This window comes from Nylanderia fulva, unplaced genomic scaffold (assembly GCF_048542155.1).
Source record: "Nylanderia fulva isolate GAGA-0341 unplaced genomic scaffold, ASM4854215v1 Scaffold25, whole genome shotgun sequence".
Classification (NCBI taxonomy): Eukaryota; Metazoa; Arthropoda; class Insecta; order Hymenoptera; family Formicidae; genus Nylanderia; species Nylanderia fulva.
The window spans coordinates 1781332-1801739 of record NW_028190314.1 but is presented as its reverse complement, the minus strand read 5'-3'; the positions used below and the strand labels follow the sequence as shown (position 1 = coordinate 1801739).

The window sequence follows — 20408 nt, the reverse complement described above, 5'->3', positions numbered from 1 at the left end:
GCATTACGTAAATGAGAATAGTACCTCGTGTGCATCGTATCTGATTTACGTGAGTCACGGCGACGATGTCATCTTTTCAACTCCTAATCGCTGCGTAAAGTGCGTCTCTTCCAACGCGTAAAGTGTATGCACGCATTGCGCAATTCCAAAGAAAATAAATTCGATAAACAATTTTTTCATATATATATATATATATATATTAAATTTTTTTATATATATTAATTTTTATATTAAAAACGACAGCTAAACAAATTTTTGAATAATTAAATAAATTTGCTTAACAAAAGCGATTAAGTTGAAGAAACATGTCAACAAATAGCAAATTGTCAAAATTATCGGGATCCTGTGATTCTTTGATAATCGTTTTCCCGTTTTATATTTTACATGACTGATCATTGAAAAAAAAGAACTGTATTCTTCGCCGAACAAACAATAATAATGAATATTGAGATCTCAATTTCAATCGCGAAAAGTTTCTGTTCCATAAACGATTGTCCTAGATTCGAAAATTTAAAGAAGAAAATTTACGCTTGTTTGTTCCAATCCGTAAATGGTTCTAGGTCATGTCGAAAAATTCAAAACGCCCACACATTAGATGAAATTCACGTAAAATATTTCTCTCTCTGCGTTTTATCCCCGTTTTATTACGTATCTAGATAATGGAAAATGGATATGAATAAAATGGGACAAATATCGAAATTTTATAAAATGCATTAAAAAATATTAAATTATCTCTTAAATTATCTCAAGTACCCCAAACAATATTCGAATGCAAAATTTCTTTTATTTAATTTTCCTACCGCAACATATATTTTACATATTATTATAGCATAAATTTATTTATATTATTTTTAGCTTTATAATTTTTTATATATTATTACGATACGAGACAAAATTGCTACAGCAATAAAAACTTTGATTTAGTAATGCACCGTAAGATTAAATGAAGCAGACTGTTCAATTAAGTCGAGTATTCTCTTGGGAATTTTATTCCCGATTTCTTTTGTTAGTAGTGAGAATTTCCTGAGGATACGATAATCGAGTATCGGCTATCAATTCCGTATCTGTCGCTCGAAAATCGCTTTCGAAAAGTAAGCTACTTTCGAATGGCCTCAGCTGACGTTAATCGCCGATCAAGATATATTTGAATGCACATAATGTAGAGATTTCTACAGAATGATGACTTGTATAACCCAATATACGAAGATATCTCGCGACCTCGCGAGGTATCATCATCATCACATTAAATTACAGATAGTCGCAGATGGACGTTATATGACTAACCGTTGCCAATCTGTTGTTGCATAGATAGTTGAACTATATTTGAGTAAGTTTTGCACTTTCTTATTTTCCATTACCTTATTTTCATTCATATTTTATCGCATTATATATTTTAGTTTCTCATCTCATGAATTTTGCGTCAACAGCTAAATGCACATCACCATATGTCACTAATAAAAAAAAATATTTAGACGATAAAAAATGTCAATTTCAATTTTCTGACATAAATAATTTTTATTTATTTTATCTTTTTATTTCTTCTTATTTCTTATTTCTATGTATTTCTTTTTGAGTATTTTCCCCCAGTAAAAATCTTAGCAAGCAAGAGATATTTATCAGATAAGATTCTAAATCTGAAAGTTTCTAGTAATAAAACATCGTTACATCTTAATTTATAATTAGTTCATAATTAACTATTGTAAACAGATTCAAGTGCATGCTCCGAAAAAGATTTTCTCGAATAAATAAAAATATCATTTATCGACTTCAATGACTTGACAGCATTTATCGTTTAATTAATCGGAATTTTCATTAGAATATACGAGAGTGATTAATGATATCATTGTTAAAGTGTCTTTGCTGTTAATTCCGTGAATGCCACATAAGACGAATCTTTATGTCGTTGCGTAATTAGAGTTAATATACCGTACATTCGCGTCAAAATTAACTTTTAGATACATTTCGGGATTATTTATTCGTGTTTGTATTCGCCCAGAAAGCTCGCTCGATTCTTAACAGAGATTTAGTATCTTATAATTTTTTCACAAGCTCTACTTATTATTAGATATAATTTATATCAGTTATATAATGATTAATTCATTGGATGAACAACACGTGTTCTGACAGAATTAATTTCTTTAATATATAGTTATGTCTCGTCATTAATGCGAAATAAGATTTTACTACAAGCACATCCTATTATTAATCATTCGTATAGAAATATCTTTTTGATTGTATTATTAAATTACTCATACGAGTATTTTCATTATTCATATATTATTTAATTACTCTATCGCAATGTTATATTGGTATGATAATCAATTGGTAAAATGTCATGAATATCGCGCATTATTTATGTCAAATAAATACTTAAATGGAAAGTAGCGGTGTAAATTTATTAATTATAAAATAGAATTGTAAAACAATTATAAAAAATAATAAAAAAATATTTATATGTTAACTCATATATAGAATAAGGAAAATACTTAAATACAATTATTAATGTTATATAAGTTTATACTATTTTTGACGTAACTACTAACTTTAAATTTAATATTATGCTGTATTTTTATTTATGCTACTTTTCAGTCAAATATCTATTCGTATATAGTATATGATATCCATTTTACCAATTTTTTTTTTGTTTAAAAAATATACACTAGAATTAAACAGTGCCACTGAATTGCATTAACAACATAATAATGATAATCTGGATCACATATCATAAGTAAAAGTAATATATCTATTATATAATGTATAATGCACTCTAAAGATTTGTCGTTCCGTATATGATAAATATTAATATATCGCCTTGAATAATTAATACGATGAAAGTGAGAAAACTTACACAACAATCCACAATTATTTCGCACAAGAAATAGAATAATAAAACCTTAGCTTCGAAGTATAGTATCTATCATAATTTTTTTAATATTGAGACAAAATTAACTCGATGCCAGATCGAGCGACAAATTATTTGAATAAAAGCTATTGAATCTTCAAGCAATTATTTTTCAGCAATCAGAGTATACAATAAATTAGCATGTGACTACAAAATGTTTATAAGATAAACGCGACTCGATGCCAAATCGAGCGACAAATTATTTGAATAAAAGTTATTGAATCTTCAAGCAATTATTTTTCAGCAATCAGAGTATACAATAAATTAGCATGTGACTACAAAATGTTTATAAGATAAACGCGACTCGATGCCAGATCGAGCGACAAATTATTTGAATAAAAGCTGTTGAATCTTTAAGCAATTATTTTTTGAGCAGTCAGAGTATAAAATAAAGTAGTATGCGACTCCAAAATATTTGTAAGATAAACGCGAGCTCTCTTGACGCGGCACGCGACAGTCACGAGACGTTAGGAATCCAAAACTCGCGGAATCCTTCCGCGGGAGTCAACGCACCATCTCTCTCCTTCCTTCTCCCGTTCTCGCCGCGACCGTTCCACCTTGTTTCTCCGCGACGACGACGACGATGACGACGATCATGCGATCGAACAGTTTTTTCGAGCACCGCGGCGAAACAGGTATTCGACGTGGTGGGATAAGGCGCGAGTAGATAGGTAGATGAATATATACTCGTACGCGGATATATATTGGCGCGACGTCAGGGTGTCGTATCCAGGGTGACGGCGCCGCGCGAGAATAAACGGGGCGATGAAAATTAAAATCGGACGAGAGCAAGAGCCGAGGAAAGAAAGAGAGAGAGGAGCAGAAATTCGTTTAGAGACGATCTTTGATGAAGGACGCGACCGTTGCAACCGCGGGCAGTGAATTTTCAAATCCCTCGCTTCTGCGTATTCGAGCGCTATATCCTGAAGAAGGTAGCGCGAAACAATCGTTCAAAATATGTCGCTTTTCGTTTTATATATACATCGCGGGAATGTGACAGATTTACGTACTCACCGTTTACGGTTCGAAATGTCCTAACCGGCGATAATATCCAAGTAGATCCGAATAGACGTGGACGAAATTTAATACACTCGCGACACTCATACACACGCGTGCGAATTTCGAGCGGAGCGGAGAGGATGTTACACGTCTGAGAAATCGCGCGGGGAATGCGACGCGCGCGCGCGCGAAATATGTTCACTCGCGTGAACGTAGGCGAGGATGACAGACTCGAGCGCGACAACCTCACTCGGTCGCGAGCGCCGACTGACTCAGCGACACGCTTGCAACTTCTCGCGACTCCCCGCCAGCCCTAACCTAACCTAACCCGCCATTTTGCCTCCCCCTACTTCGTCACCTTCCTACCCCTCCCCCCACTTCGCTTTCCATTACTATATAATACTACTTCGGCTACCCGCATTCCATTTGACGTTTGTAAGATTAATATAGTTGATAATGATTGGATTGCGCAATATATATATAAATAATAAAATAATAAAAAAAATAATAATTCGACTCACATTTCGACGACTTTTCTTCTCGGCTTCCTCCGCGGATTCCTCATCGCCGGCATCATTTTTTTTTCATGTAGAAAAATTCTGCGCCGGGAACTATCCTCGTAGATCTTCGAAACACTTTACACTCGCGTTACTTTTTCTCGTTCGCGACGCGCGGCGACGCCCGGGTTTTAAGCTGTCACATTTATTTCGACGCGTTTCGTCAAACGCGAGAATCGCGGGAGCTTATTCGCGCGCGAATGAAACCGACGCTCCGTTTTTCGCGTCGCCGTTCTTTTTCGAGGTCCACTTAATTATCGGACAAATTCGCCACTACACTTCACTATATTTCACATTTCACTGAATATTCGACGACACAAATCCCGAAAATCGCACGGAAGCCTCTCGTCGAATATTCATCGTCGAGCGCGTATTTCGACGAAACGCCGCGAAAATATCGCTTGTTCGGAGAAAAATTCTCGGCCGAATTTCGAAGAAATACACTGTCGCAATTTCCGAGCTACGGACGCGCGATATCTCCGAACAATCGAGCGTCGAAAAATTGCCGAGATTCGGATAGATAGAGATCGCGAATACCCAGAACCGCCCGGCCACCTGCGCCGACGCGATTCCAAGAATCAGCTCCTCGGACGAGTTCCGAGAATTCCGGCGCTCCGCGAGACGAGGAGCATTTTCCGACCACCGTAAACCTTCGCGACCGTCGCGTATTTTGACATTTATACGATTGATGCGTGCACTTGTCGCTCGTTGCTAAATATTTTCGACTCGACGACGCGCGAGAAAGAGCGCGACGAACGATATATTGGACAAAGACAATAGCATCATGGCGGCGCGACCCGTCGTGGCTGACCCTCGCGATTTTTACGAAGATTGCGAGTTTCATTCGTCGCGGGACGATGCTCCGACACGATGCCGCGAAAGTACGATCGAAAACGCGCAAACGCCCGCTGGAAGTACGATTGACAACGCCAAAAAACCCGGAAAAGTTTCGCGCCGAAAGTGCCCGGTTGTACCCGCGATCCGACTCTGTCCACTCGCGTGCGCGAACTTCAGGCGGCTCGAGCGGCGAAGTTGTGACGTCACGGGGTCCTTCGGAGGCGCGAACGCGAGACACGAGGTTACGCGAGATTTTCGACCGACGAGAGCAATCTCGCTTGTGCGATCGCGATTACGATGTCCGGACACGCGACGCGATCAGATTTATGCAGTAATTAACGACGTAAAGATACTAATTAATACTCACACACGCATTTTACGGACCGACGACGAAGGCGCGAACGTTGATCGAGAACCATAAAGGCACCAGAGGGCAGTACTGAAGTGTGTTCGAAATATACCAATTAGGGTGAAGCGTTCGATTAACCAATCAGGACAGAGATCCTCGGTCTCTGATTGGTCGGTCTAATATATTCTGAATTTTGCCGGACGGATTTTTGAACGTAATCCTAAAGTTTCTTTGACGTATGTGGCGCCGTTTATGAATCGTTTGAATTATTCGTTTGGATAAATTACTTTATTTATCGAATTAGCCATAGACTGTATTTTTTATATTGAGATATTTTATTTGGAACGAAAGTATTTGATTTTATTTTTTTTTTGTCAATATCGAGCACGATTCATTATATTATAATTTAATTGTATTAACTGAAAATATATTATAAAAAAATTTATTAAAGAGAAAGAACATGAGAAAAATTAATTATTGTTAGAAAAATATAAGTTTTACATAAACAATTTGTTTTTTTGTTTGATTAGAAACACATATAAGCTGTTTATGTAAAAAAAAATCGAGAAATTAAAACAATGATGTTTGTATATACAAAATGTAAATTTTTTATTATTACATTTCAAAATTTTCAATTAAAACATATTATGTTTTCTTAGTTTTATTGTCACCATTTTCCATATGCACGTCTCTTCTTAATTCATATATCTGTACAAAAGCAATAATTATCTTAATATATCGTAAAAAAAGAAATGATTATCTTAATGTATTGTAAAAAATAAAATTGATAAAAAGATATTCTCATTCAATTCACCTGTATGTATGCTTCGGTGAGAGTAATCATTTGAGGCAGAATTTGAGTGACATGTAAATCTTGCATTTCATACCACTGACCAGTGGCTCTATGCAAAATATGGACTCGATAAGTTCCTTGACCAGGTTCACCATCGTGTACTATATTGGCTACTAGATCATACGTTGTATATGGATGCTTAGCCTTTATTTCCGGTGTTAAAATATCTCCAAAATCAACATTTCTATAAATCAAGAATTCTATATAATCAAGAATTAACAATTTAAGTATTATGAATAATTTTGATGTATAAATATATATATCATGAAATAAATACATATACTTACTTAACGGGAAAATTTACAATTGTTGGATTTTTTTCGACAAAAAATGTGTTTTTGGTGAATCTCTAAAATCAATTAAAAAATTATCAAATAATGTAAGTGCATGTGTTTGCACTAGTAATACACATATAAGATACTTACTTTTATATAAAGAATAAGATAAGGCGGCAATTCGGTAATTTCAAATCTTTTCATGAAATTTTCCTTATAAGTCTTGTACTCCTTCTCAGCAATAGCATTAAATTTGTTTAACAGTGTATATAGATTTACCTATATAAATAAGAATATATATTATTGATAGTTATATATCTGCATTGTTAATTATGTAATCAATATTCGTGGATACAATACTGACCTGTGGGATAATGTTCTCTGTGAATTGATCTTTGAATAATGGAGGTGGCGGCAGATCACAAGTAAGATATAAAAATGGACTTTCTGTCACAGTTTCACCATACTCCACCGTGTGCAACAGTTCACTTCTTTGACTTTCTTCTAATTCCAAGGGCGGTATTTTCCGCGTATATATCCGCATATGTCCCAAGAATGTTTTATAAATAATACTTGAATCACGCTTTTTAGTCCCATTTAATGCCAAATGAAGAGCATTTAAGAACCATGATAAAAAGTCCACCGGATCACCTAAATAGTGTCTTATTAATAAAAATATCTTTGAAATTGAAATATACAATAAAGAAATTTAGTATGTACCTTGTTCTGTGAATTGAAATCTTTTTTTACTCCATAAAACTACAGCCTGTAGCATCTCATGAGGACTCACGTGTGCCTTGAAATTACGTGGATTCCATAATTTGCGCATAAGCTCTCCAAATCTTTGTACCAAAAGATAAGATGAATCACCAGGTGGTCTTCTTACATGAAAATAATTAGATTCTCTTAAGAAAAAATCCCTCAAAGGTGTAACATGTGAAAGCGCCTGCAAAATTACATTTATTTATATATTTTTTAATTATATATATATATATAATTTTATTTGTAGGAATTACTTGTAAAATGACATTGCAATAATCATTTGCTTTTATATTATTCATTCCCACTATGCCTGGTGAATACATAGAGCCATCAATGGCTCTACTCTGCTTGTCACTCTTATCTAATTGGGCTATTTGTGCTTTGTCGAAAGTTGGATATAGTACATATTTAATATCATCCAGCGATGAATCTAATAACATAAAAATATTATTTATCAAATTTTACTTGCTAAAAGTAAAGTATATGCAAAAATAATCTATATTTACTTACCTACTATTTCATAATTGTCTGGTAAACAATAAAATTTTAATGTATGCAGATTGAGAAACACATGATGACTCTCTGCTACGCTATGTGTGTAAGCATAAGTATTAGTTCCCCTCCCTTGAAAATATTTGCCACAAACCAGACAGGCATATACATTGATTCTTGATAGCGACACAGAGCATAATTTTTCAAAGTCAAAATCTAAAAATTGTCGATTAATCGTGTCCAAGTATGGACACAATCGTGGTGTATCTGATTTTGTTTTTGCATGTTTTGCATTCTCTGTAACAAAATTTTGAGAAAATATTTTGAATTATAATTTAAACACAGAATATACAATGATAAATTATAATATATCAACATTTATATAAATAAATACAAATAAAAATAAATATAATATCAATAATGCTATTAAATATACTATAATTGTCAAAAAAACTTGCAAAAAAATTACAATGACAAGTGTCATCTAACCTCAAAATGCATTTTTCCCTTTTGCGTTTTAAGTCGCAATGTATATTTATTGATTTAAATCATCATTAATATTATATGTACAAATACACTTACTTTCCGTTTCATTATCTGAATCACTCCCGATGTCAACCAACTTCCGTTTTCCTTGAGTGTCAGACGCCATTTTTAGAATATGTATAAATAATAGAGTACGTTCGTAAATTCTACTCGTAAAGTAGATTTCATTGACCAATCAGGACAAAAGAAGATTTTGATTGGTCAATTAGATATGTATAATCACGTGATTCGTGCTTTATCGTTTCAAACGCACTTTTTTTACACTTTCTGTACTTTTAAACCGAAATAGACATATTATAGATGTAAATAGAGATTTTGAAGGAGAAAGAAGAAAGAAATAAAGTGTAGAAACATTTATACGTGGTTTGTAAACTGACAGAAAAAGATAAAGTAAGTATGCGCGCTTCTCTTTGTATACCTGTGCCACAGATTAATAGACAGATCGCCAAAGGCCTGCCTAAAGAAGAGACCGCCATCTTCGTGCGATAGACTTTGCCCCTTACCGACACACTTTGCCCCTGGTTCGAGTCCGTGCTAAATTCGTAGACTTGAACCAAAAGACTTTGCCCCTGGTTCGAGTCCGTGCTAAATTTCGTAGACTCGACCAAAAGACTTTGCCCCTGGTGCAAGTCCAGGCTAAATTCGTTTGACATTACCAACAGACTTTGCCCCTGGTGCGAATCCAGGCTAATTGATCATGAGACCAATTTGAGAGATTTGGCCCCCGTTGTGTGTGTGTGTGTGTGTGTGAGAGAGAGAGAGAGAGAGAGAGAGAGAGAGAGAGAAAGAATATTTTACATATATGCATATATATATATATAAAATTTATTAAATATAAAAAATATATTTTTTACACATAAAATGTTTTTTTATTGAAATAATCACGATTTTAAATGTGATATAACACAGTGTTCAAAAATTTTTTAATTAAATTTTTTAATTAAATTTTATTAAAGAAAATTACTTGAAATTTTTTACATTAAGAATTTAAAGGCTCCTTATTCTCTTGTAGAAATTTATCACTACGCCAATTAATCACTTATTTTGAGTATTTAAAATACTATAATATACAGTAATTTAAGTATTCGAAATAAAAGTGATTAATTACTCGAAATAAGTAATAAATTGGCGTTACTAGTAATAAATTTCTATAAGGGTTGAAATAAAGTATAAGAGATAAATAGGCTATATGTGAGCCGTATGCGAAATGTGAGATGTAAGACGCATATTAAAATTTAATTTTTCGATATAACTTTCAAAAATGTACACGAGGTACAAAAAATTAGCTTGGACATTTGTAAGACTTAAAATTGGGATTAATTCTCAATTCTATTAATTAAATTTCGATATAACACACCTTACATCCGCGCACGGCTCACATATATATAACCCATTTATTAGTGCAATTTTTAAGTTTCTTATTTTTCAAAGTTCACCTTTTTACGTTATCAAATATTTTTACGTTTTCAAGAATTTTATATTTTTACTTACCGCAGTTTCTTATCCAAATGTAAAATCTTTTATCGCAGTCTATAAAAAATTGAAACAATTTACAATTTTATGATATAATATTATTATTATTACAATTTCTATATATATGCACATCTGTCAAATATCGTGATTTATTTCACATTATTATTATCTATTTTAATAAAAAAGAAAACAAAAACACTTGCAACAATCAAAAATAAACCGCCTGCCGCGAACGGAAAATGCCAAGAAAGCACGCAATTTCCGCGAATCTCGTAATTTTTTTGAAAAATCAACAATTTCAACGAAATTGTAAATTCTTCAAATCACTGCACAAGTATAATTCACAATAATAATTTTCAGTAACTACGATAAAAAATCGTATACTGAAAACCGCAAACGAAAGTGCAATGGGAGTAAGAGTAAAGTCTGTGATACAATTAATTGGCAATAGAAAATTAATAATTTTCAAATAGAAAAATTTTGAAATTACCGAGGATTTACAAATAATAAAGTAAAAATATTAAATAATTTATGTGACTTTGTATAGTGAACACATCAACTTGGCGGAATCTTGACTACTCATCAATTTAAGTAAGCAATTCTAAACACAATTAAGATCTTTCACATAAAAAAAATAACTTATTAATATAAATTAATATACCAAAAAAATAAAAATATACTTAGACAATCACGGTGAAATATACTGCAATGACGAACTTACTCGGAAATATCCTTGATGATGGGGACTAACTTTTTGATGCTGGATAACATCTAATTGTTTTCAATTCTCATATCAAGCGGTTCTGACGATAATTTTAACTAATAATGTTCAAAAGAATTGATGACGTGGAATGGGCCGTCAACCTGTTCTACTAACAACAGGGAACTCGTTTACATGTTTTTTGACATAATCAAAAAGTTTACCATCTTAACTAAAAAATGGTTAGCCGATTAGAAAAAATATCTAATTTAATAAATGTTATAAGCGTAACCCAATTTAAATTCATCGACTTATTAAACCAAAATGTTCATTAAAAAATAGACTCTAATGCGTAATATGTCATAATTTTTCTTAAGAGAATTTTTATTGTTTTTATATTTACTGAAGAAGGCTGAGGTAACAGCCGAAACGTTTTATTATTTTTATTATCATTGTATCTACTAAGAAATAAATCAATTATGTGTTGACATTACATCTCTCACTAATTTAATATGCTCGTTATAGTTGGCCCTGTCTTTCTAAATCTTAATTTTATAATATCACACGAGCCTTGTCTTTAAATATCTAATTGTTTTCCTTATTAAATTTAAATAATTTATGTTTTCGAATTTTGCTCGCGGAGAGGATCTTTAAAACAAGATTTTTAGAAGAGAGGACCTTTAAAATATAAACAGGCAAAAACGTTGGAAAAATTAAAGCGCGCGTTTAAACAGATAAACGCAATGAAATAAATACGCAATTGTTTTTACTTATCGCTGTAAGCTCACAAGCTTCTGACGTGCTATACACTTTTATATAATATATACAAGGTGTCCGGTAACTAACGGACCAATGATTAAGGGCGGATTCTCTGGCTAATTTGGAGACGATTTTTCCTTAGCAAAAATGTTGAGAAGTCAATAATTTTCGAGTTATAAGCGATTGAAAAAATAGGTTTTTTGAAAACTAAACGTTTTGGAGTTAAAAGTCTAACATAATTACATTCTTCAGTTAATTTCAGGTAGAGTTTACTATAATAAAATTTTAATTTAAGGCTTAGTTATAAAGATACATAATGACAAAGATTGGAAAGTTGTAAAAAATGATGACCTTTTTCGACATTTTTGCTGAGGAAAAATCGTTCCCAAATTGACCAAAGAATCCATTTGTAATCATTGGTCTGTTAGTTACCGGACACCCTGTATATTGGACACGAGTTTCGTTTGTTTCAGATTCTCGAGAGTTGAAGTAGGAACATACGAGTATCATATATCGTTTGTGACTTGCCGAATGAAAGCAAGACAGAGAGCGAACGAGATGATGAGCTTAATAGCTCATAATGTTATAAATAAATAAATAAAAAATTATAACCTGACCTACTAGTTATTGAATCTTTTTTTAATAAAATGTTTCATTATTATTATCATCTAAGTCTAAGTCGTTTAATTACTTTTTAGTTTTTTAATAATTAATTTAATTTATTCTAGTCATTTTTATATGAGAAAAATAATATCACGTATACGTTTTATAATGAATTAATATATTTCGGGAATCGAATTATATATTCTTAATAATATAAAAGTGTTCAAAAATTATATTTGACTTTTAATTTTAATTATTTTATAGCAAAGAGTTCCGAAATCTCTTACACACATAATGGGGATTTTTTTCATCCATATAATTCGCAATTAAGTATATATGTTAATTATTAATTTTAATAAAATAAAAATTAAAATTAAAGGTCAAATATAATTTTTAAACACAATAAATATATTAAATTAATTATAAAACGTATACCCATGATAGTATTTTTCTCGTACAAAAATAATTAGAGTAAATTAAATTAATCATAAAAGATTAAAAATTAATTAAAGAATTTAAACTTATATTTTATATAATAATAATAAAACATTTTATTACGTCAAACCGTCGTGAAATAATTAAATAAAATTTGCTAGTTACGTCAAAGTCAAGTTTTCTAAGCTTATAAAACATTTTATTAAAAAACAGATTCAATAAATATAAGTACATGTTATATATATACTTATATTTATTAAATCTGTTTTTTTTATAAAATGTTTTATTATTATCATATAAAATATAAATTATTTAATTATTTTTTTATTTTTTTATGAGTAATTTAATTTATTCTAGTTATTTTTGTACGAGAAAAATACTATCACGGGTATACGTTTTATAACAAATTAAATATATTTATGTTCAAAAATTATATTTGACCTTTAATTTTAATTTTGTATTTTATTAAAATTAATAATTAACATATATACTTAATTGCGAATTATATGGATGAACAAAATCCCTATTATGTGTGTAAGAGATTTCGGAACTCTTTGCTAAAATAATTAAAATTAAAAGTCAAATATAATTTTTGAACACTTTTATATTATTAAAAATATATAATTCGACTCTCGAAATATATTAATTTATTATAAAACGTATACGTATTAGTATTTTTCACATATTAAAATGATTAGAATAAATTAAATTAATTATTAAAAAACTAAAAATTAATTAAACGACTTAGACTGAGATGATAATAATAATAAAACATTTATTAAAAAATAATTATAATAGGTCAGGTTAATATTTTATTTATTTATTTATTTATAACATCATAAAATTCTGTCCTTTCCGAAATACGCGAACGCTACGAAAAGATAAATCTCGTACATGCCGCCGGACGAGTTCATGAGCATGAGACGCTCTTATCTTGGGAACGTATTAATAGTTACTGCATTGACCACTACTACAATATGGCGCTGAAATCAGTGAGAAATGCTGGTCTCTCCTTCATCCAGACCTTTGGCGATCTGTCTATTAATCTGTGTCAGTATGATTAAATAAAATTGCAACACTGATTTAATTTACAAGAAAAGTGCAGTTACCGTTTCAAAGACTGAAACTCTGTTCTTGCATCTTTAGAGAAGAACGCTTATAAAATACGTATAATTTCAAAGATATAAAAGTTTTTATTTTCAAAGAGAAAATTTAATTATATATCTCAAAATAGCATATATCTCTCTCTCTCTTTATGTAGTGTACATTCAACTCTGCAAGTAACAATGTCTCATTCAAAGAGAACCAGAGTAGAAAATGATGATTTACCAAACACGAAAAAACTAAAGCAATCAGATCAAAATTCTCTGTTTGATTTTCTACACAAAACTTTCGGTTGGGAAGAACCAGAGAAGAATGTAGATGTGATTGAACATTCATCTACAGTATCTTCTTCCAACACAGAAAAAGATATAATTGAACATGTACCCACAACACTTGGATCAATTTCTAATAAATTGTTATCAATTGAACAAAAGCTTTGTACTAAATTACAAGATGTAACTTTTCCATCAACGGTACAATATATTTACAATCCACTTGAATATGCATCTGAAACACATGCCATGTATGTACATAAGTACTGCACTGGCAAAAAGAAAATTTTATTTCTTGGTATGAATCCTGGACCTTGGGGTATGTCGCAAACCGGTGTGCCATTTGGAGAAATCAGCATGGTGCGCAATTGGCTAAAAATTGTTGGTCCTGTTGGAAAGCCGTCAAAAGAACATCCTGATAGAAAAGTTACAGGATTTGAATGTACACGTAGCGAGATTAGTGGATTAAGATTGTGGGGTCTCTTTCGAGATTTATGTGAAAGTCCAGAAAACTTTTTTCGATATGCATACATGCACAATTGTTGCCCATTTGCATTCATGGATACCAAAGCTCGAAATATCACACCAGCAGAATTAAAGGCAATATTGATTCTGCTGCATTCCTTTCTTTTTATGCTAAATTATTTTTATTTTTCAGGGGGAAGGACAAAGAATTTTACATGAGGCCTGTGACAAATCCTTGATAGATATAATAAAACTCTTGAAAGTGGAGATTGTCGTTGGTATTGGCAATTATGCTGAAAAAAGAGCACAGATTGCAGTCCAGACAGGAGGTCTTTCAGGAATACAGGTAATGTATATATTTATATAATATATACATAATGATATAATAAGATTTACTAATTTATGAGTGATTATTTTCAGGTAATGGTTCTGCGACATCCCAGTCCAAGAGCTGTGGGTAATCAAAATTGGAATGAAATAGCTATGAAACGATTGGATGAGTTGGGATTGCTCAAATTTTTTGAAAAAGCAAGTACTTCTGCTTAAATTTTCTTTCGCACAAAGTGCAATCCTTATTTTTTTTACTTAAGACAACATTTATATTTTTCGCAAACGATAAAAAACTTCAAAATATTAATTTTTATAATTTTTTAAAACTAATTAATATTAACTGTAATCATTTTTTATAATTTTTAAAACAACGCATACAACATAAATTTTAAAGATATTTCTACGATATATTATTGACATGTGATACAATATTATCATTTGTTATGGATACTTTGGCATGGATGGATGTTGCATTACAAAAAGCTGAAGAATCTTTAAAAGCTGGCGAAGTCCCTGTTGGCTGTTTATTTATATATAATAATGAGATAATTGCAACTGGTAATAACACAGTGAATGAAACATGTAATGCAACTCGCCATGCAGAGATAAATTGTATTGATCAAGTTTTAAAATTTTGTAAAGAGAAACACATGGAATACAAAACGGTCTTTCGTAATCTAGATGTAATTGTCACAGTAGAGCCGTGCATAATGTGTATGTCGGCACTATTACAACTACAAGTACACAGTATTGTATATGGTTGTGCGAATGATCGATTTGGCGGTTGCGTCAGTGTTCTCGAGGTACCGAAAATTTACGATAAAAAAATAATGATACAAGGAAATGTTAAGGGTGAAGAGGCTATGAGATTGCTTAAAGACTTTTACAAGGGAGTGAATCCAAACGCGCCCGAATCAAAAGTCAAAAGAAAGAAAGAAACTTTGTTAACAGAGAACAAATAATCTTTCCACATTTAATGTCTTTTGTTTCTAAATTTTTGTCGAAACATTTTTTTACTGATATGATTTAGTATATTACATGAATATAAAATATATTTTCATTTTTAAATAATTATATGATACACTGCTATAGCATAAAATAACTTAGTTTTTTTAGTCTTTTTATACTACTCCACATATGTATATTTGATGTACAGTATAATAGAAATGATAGTAAGAAATTCAATATTTCGCGCATTTTTTATGTATTTAAATAGTTTTTCATTTAATGCTCTCATTCATAGAGAATACTATATATATATACAGTTTTATATATCTGCAATAAATATTCATGTATATTACTTACAAAATAAGCTTCTAACTTTATCATATGATTGTCAACTACACCACATCATATCCAATTCGCACTTTCCTTGATACCATCTAATGAGTAATTGATTTCTCAATGTATAATTTTTTAGCGCTATGTCTTTTGTCTGCAAAAAGATACATTCTTTGTTAGAAGTAAAGTTATTTAAACAAAAGCAATCTTCTGTGACTTACAATTGGAGGTGGGAAGATTCTTTGAAAATCCATCTGATTCTGGTGTTCAAGATAACTCTGCGACAGAATAAGCTTTGTTTCCAAAGTATAGCATGGTCTACACAACTGGCATTCTATATGAAAGCAATCCTCGCATTTCTTGCAGAGCTCTGGTAGTACCACGATATTTTTATTCGCTACTTCCATTTCTTCCTCTGTTTTATTTCTGCAATGTTAATAATTTAAATATTCTTTATGTGATTAATTCTATTCTATATTTTTAGGCATACAATTTCAAGAACTCGACTAAACGAAACTCTCCTGTATGGACTTTTAAGTGCATGTAAATCTCTACCTGTGTGCTTTACTCACCTAGTCTTCAAGGATTCTCTTCTGATTCTCTTGCCAATACCAATCAATGCAAACGTATTGAATATGACTTGTTCGTACAACAATTGATTTGGTGGATAATGCGCAGAAGACAGATTCGGGGACATGTTTGCTTCCATCATGTAGACATTCAAGTCTTCATCAAGAGCTAAATCGAATCTCACGAGCTCGAAGAAGTTTCTGCCGTTGCCGAAGCGTTTGGAAACTGCTCTGATTTGCGTCTCCTTCATCAAGACGACTTCTCGGATGGCATCGTACACTCGCTCCCACATCTCATACGGATTCTTTCCGTGCTCTTTGACATACGCGTCGAACGAATCTTTCATCGAGAACCCAAGTTCAGTGTAGTATTTCTTCAAGGACGGTACATTCCAAATCGGTAGATAATCATCACCGACCACGTACTTGTCTAGGACTTCTGGATCGAAAGGATAATATTTCACCGGACAGAAACGGAAGAGTACGTCGCCTTTGTAGGCATATAGCCGCAACGGATCTACGGACGTGATGACAACGTACACGCCGATGTCGAATTTGTAGCCATCGACGAGGAACGGCTGTTCGATGAACTCTTGAACGAAGGTGCCATCGGTGAAATTAGTGTCATCGTTGTCGCGAATGCGGATGCCTCGATGATCGTTCGATTTCTGTACGAACTGCTTCGTGGGATTTGACTTGACGTAGTCGAGGAAAGCTTGCCGATCCTCGGGTATCTTGAATGCCGCAGGTATATATCGTCCGCCACGTGACGTCGACAGATCCACCTTGTTTGTAATGTAGCCGCAACCGGGGAAATGGTTGACCTTCTGATGGTCCCGCAGTTTACCTAAACTCGTCGACAACACGCGAAAAGGATAATCGTGGGCCCACAATAGATCCCAATCAGATTTGTTATCGCTTTCTTGGAAACCAAGTCGTTGGAGCACCGCATATACATGTTTCAAATAACCGGTGTCGTTGCTCTTGGTGTAGATCCAGAATTTAGGTCGATCCTCTTTTAAGTTTATTGTCACTGGTCTTTCAAATAGACGTCCCGAGTACGTTTGATAGGTAAAAAATATACCGTAAAGGATCAATGGGCCCACTACAGAAGATAGAATAATCCTTAAAATTACCTTCATCTTCAAATTCATGATTTGTTTTCTTATAATGCATTGAGTTTCCTGTAACAGCGTTTTGTCGATTATTATGATTAAATTTATTAAAGATGAATAAATAACAAAAAATAGAAAATATAATTAAATACTTTAACATTCTTTATTTTAATTTAATAACACAATTAAATTAAAAATTAAATTAATTTGAAAAAAGGATGAAGTATTTAATATATAATATTTTATATATTTCTCATTTTTTGTTATCTATTAATCTTTAATCAGATTTAATTTATATCCTTAAATCTCTATATACCTCTAAATGAAGAGAGAAGATGAGTGATTTAAATTATGATTAAGACTTAATTTATTAGATTTCATTTCAAACGCGTTAAATTATTGCGTCGTTTATCATAACTTATCGTATATCTAGATAATAATGAAAATAACGTTTAAGTATTCTTTTATATTTCGCACCTTTTCATTCTCCTTTCTGTCATCTCTATTTTCGCCTGACATGGCAATTTTGATTTAAACGTGACTAGACTTAACTCAACTGTACAGTTCGCAGTACTTTTGAACAATGCAAAGCATCATGTGAAAGTACCGTTGTAACTTATCCCCGCTTCATCGACGGCCTTCCACGTGGATAGGCATAGGACCGCCTTCCAGTCTTTGGAAAGAAAACCGGTTTCTCTTTACACGATTACAATCTCCATCGCAGATTATGACATTTATAATTACCGACAGAATTATATACAATAAAAAAACTTATAACAATATTAATCATGAAATAACAAAGAATTGCAAAATACACATGTGCAAATGAACGTACAATCAGTAAATTATTTTTAAATTAAGTATTTAATTTTGATTGTACAATTGATTTTTCAATATGTTAATACTATTTTTATTATTGATTATATATTAAAATAGTCTAATAACATTATAATTTTAATTTCTGCATTATATTTAATTAATTATAGTTCAATGTAATATATATAATTGATTTTTGATTCGAATATACAAATCTGATTTTTTTTAGTTTTATATGTATGATTTATGATTATATTTTTATTCATACATTATTTTATTATTATTAAGATAATCCAAAATGTTTAAAGTTATTAAATATATAAATCTAACTTATATTTTCTTATGTTTCATGTTTTATTTCGAAATTTAAAATTTTGAAATAAAGTTTATTTTTGCACATATAAGAGTAAATACATATATATATCCGCTCTCTACAATAAAAATTTTTAATTTTATTATTTTGCTAGATGAGTAATAGTGCATACTAATATGTTGTTAATGTATCTCATTAACATAATATAAATATAATATAAAAAAGTTAAATATGTTCGAAGAGAATTGAGTTTAAATACGCTTTCGAAAAAAGTAGTCACGTGATTTTAATATTGGCGCCATAGAATTTATTCATAATTCCGCTTTCCGCTTCCGGTCTTTTGCATCGTGTGTTCTTTACTTTGTCGACTCGTTCTGAGCAGTTCGAAGTGTGTAAAAAAACACGTGTAGACATGGGTTTCCAGAATATTTGGTATTCTCATCCACGAAAATACGGTCAAGGATCAAGATCCTGGTCAGTATAATATTCTTTTTGGGTTTTTAGCTTTTATTAACAATTAATTTATATGATAGACAATAGAGTTGAGCGATCGCATGGTGATCACCATGAATGTCATATTAGGCATAAAAATGTTATAATTAGAGCAGAAAATTTGATAAACTAATTAAAATTTGAAGTAATTTCAATATATTTATATATCGATGTTAATTATTAATATTGCTTTTGTAAGATGTCTACAAAATATACATACTAACCTCAAAAGTATCATGTGTTAAGTCGCACTGTAGTTATTTTATTTAATACTTTGTTTTACTTATTTTTTATATATTTTTCCTCTTTTTTTCCATATTTAAATTTTAAATTATTTTAAAACTTAAAACAATTGTGTGTAAAGTTTAGAAGATATTAAATAAATTTAATATTAATTCTAATATATATTAGATAAATGTACATATGTGTGTATTAAATAAAATTGATTTTATTGTAGCCGTGCCTGTGCAAATAGACATGGGCTTATTCGCAAATATGGCCTGAACATCTGCCGGCAGTGCTTTAGGGAATATGCCGCTGACATTGGTTTCAAGAAGGTAAATATCTGTTGACATATTCAATATACATTTAATATTTGTCGTTTATCTTATTATATTATAAGAAAAATAATGCAGCTAAATAATATCCTCTTTTTTGTTTTACAGCTGGATTAAATATACAAGAACATAGAAAAAATTGAAACAATTTAATCGATACACCTATGTCTTCAACATCAGCACTATCTTAGAATTACGGTGGAAAACAAATACAATGCTATTGTAACAATTGGTATATCCAGCACTCCATGCGATGTTCTTAAAATAAACATCCTTATGTTCTTGTAATTTCCTGTATTTTATCATATTCTATTTATCCTTTTAAGTAAATTTTTTTTCTATAAATGTAAAAATTTTCAGTACGGTCGAGAGAAGAATTTTACCTTTTGTAAAAATTTTTATAAATATGTAACAACTTGGAAAACAATCTATCGTTATTGAAAAGTACTATTTATAATCATAAGTGTTACATATTAATAGAATTAACAAGCTGATTACAAAGAGAGAAATTGCATATGCATAATTTATCAGTAAATAATTTATTTGAAATTG

General features: G+C 31.4%; 6 protein-coding genes and 1 long non-coding RNA gene across 10 annotated transcripts in view; 4 read left to right on the top strand and 3 right to left on the bottom strand.

Annotated features, from left to right (window-relative positions):
- Positions 1 to 4438, bottom strand: part of LOC114940708 (rap guanine nucleotide exchange factor 2) — a 124019-nt gene extending 119581 nt beyond the window's left edge. For 2 of the 3 annotated variants that reach the window (XM_085483458.1, XM_029315442.2), the window contains exon 1: positions 3917 to 4155. The gene's annotated coding sequence lies outside the window, so the exon portion shown is untranslated. Of the gene's footprint in view, positions 1 to 3916; positions 4156 to 4422 lie in introns of those variants that run through there. The other variant, XM_085483453.1, reaches the window with a different exon arrangement.
- Positions 4439 to 6228: 1790 nt separating this feature from the next.
- Usp39 (ubiquitin specific protease 39) lies at positions 6229 to 8705 on the bottom strand. The gene is made up of 9 exons (XM_029315462.2): positions 8609 to 8705; positions 8045 to 8323; positions 7789 to 7964; positions 7493 to 7718; positions 7137 to 7423; positions 6923 to 7051; positions 6785 to 6846; positions 6459 to 6681; positions 6229 to 6352 (listed from the first exon to the last, which is right to left on the bottom strand). The coding sequence occupies exons 1-9, from the start codon at positions 8676 to 8678 to the stop codon at positions 6290 to 6292; spliced, it is 1515 nt and encodes a 504-aa protein (XP_029171295.1). The 5' UTR covers positions 8679 to 8705; the 3' UTR covers positions 6229 to 6289.
- A 659-nt stretch (positions 8706 to 9364) lies between these two features.
- On the top strand, positions 9365 to 12176 carry LOC146722970 (uncharacterized). The gene is made up of 2 exons (XR_014924834.1): positions 9365 to 10636; positions 10730 to 12176. It is a non-coding gene; the product is annotated as an uncharacterized LOC146722970 (long non-coding RNA).
- A 1422-nt stretch (positions 12177 to 13598) lies between these two features.
- Positions 13599 to 14938, top strand: Smug (Single-strand-selective monofunctional uracil-DNA glycosylase). The gene is made up of 3 exons (XM_029315468.2): positions 13599 to 14518; positions 14577 to 14729; positions 14804 to 14938. The coding sequence occupies exons 1-3, from the start codon at positions 13829 to 13831 to the stop codon at positions 14927 to 14929; spliced, it is 969 nt and encodes a 322-aa protein (XP_029171301.1). The 5' UTR covers positions 13599 to 13828; the 3' UTR covers positions 14930 to 14938.
- Positions 14939 to 15150: 212 nt separating this feature from the next.
- LOC114940733 (tRNA-specific adenosine-34 deaminase catalytic subunit ADAT2) lies at positions 15151 to 18464 on the top strand. The gene is made up of 2 exons (XM_029315481.2): positions 15151 to 16367; positions 16479 to 18464. Exon 1 carries the CDS (start codon positions 15157 to 15159, stop codon positions 15673 to 15675), a length of 519 nt encoding a protein of 172 aa, XP_029171314.1. The 5' UTR covers positions 15151 to 15156; the 3' UTR covers positions 15676 to 16367; positions 16479 to 18464.
- Positions 15910 to 18375, bottom strand: TTLL15 (tubulin tyrosine ligase-like 15). Its single transcript, XM_029315480.2, has 4 exons — positions 18156 to 18375; positions 16567 to 17747; positions 16216 to 16420; positions 15910 to 16148 (listed from the first exon to the last, which is right to left on the bottom strand). Exons 1-4 carry the CDS (start codon positions 18195 to 18197, stop codon positions 16050 to 16052), a joined length of 1527 nt encoding a protein of 508 aa, XP_029171313.2. The 5' UTR covers positions 18198 to 18375; the 3' UTR covers positions 15910 to 16049.
- A 678-nt stretch (positions 18465 to 19142) lies between the features above and the next one.
- Positions 19143 to 20144, top strand: RpS29 (ribosomal protein S29). 2 transcript variants are annotated; one of them, XM_029304424.2, is made up of 3 exons: positions 19145 to 19281; positions 19757 to 19856; positions 19965 to 20144. In XM_029304424.2, the coding sequence occupies exons 1-3, from the start codon at positions 19220 to 19222 to the stop codon at positions 19971 to 19973; spliced, it is 171 nt and encodes a 56-aa protein (XP_029160257.1). In that variant the 5' UTR covers positions 19145 to 19219; the 3' UTR covers positions 19974 to 20144. The 2 variants fall into 2 exon arrangements, with proteins under 2 accessions (XP_029171315.1, XP_029160257.1); XM_029315482.2 differs by having other exon boundaries at positions 19143 to 19281; positions 19757 to 19995.
- Positions 20145 to 20408: the final 264 nt, after the last annotated feature.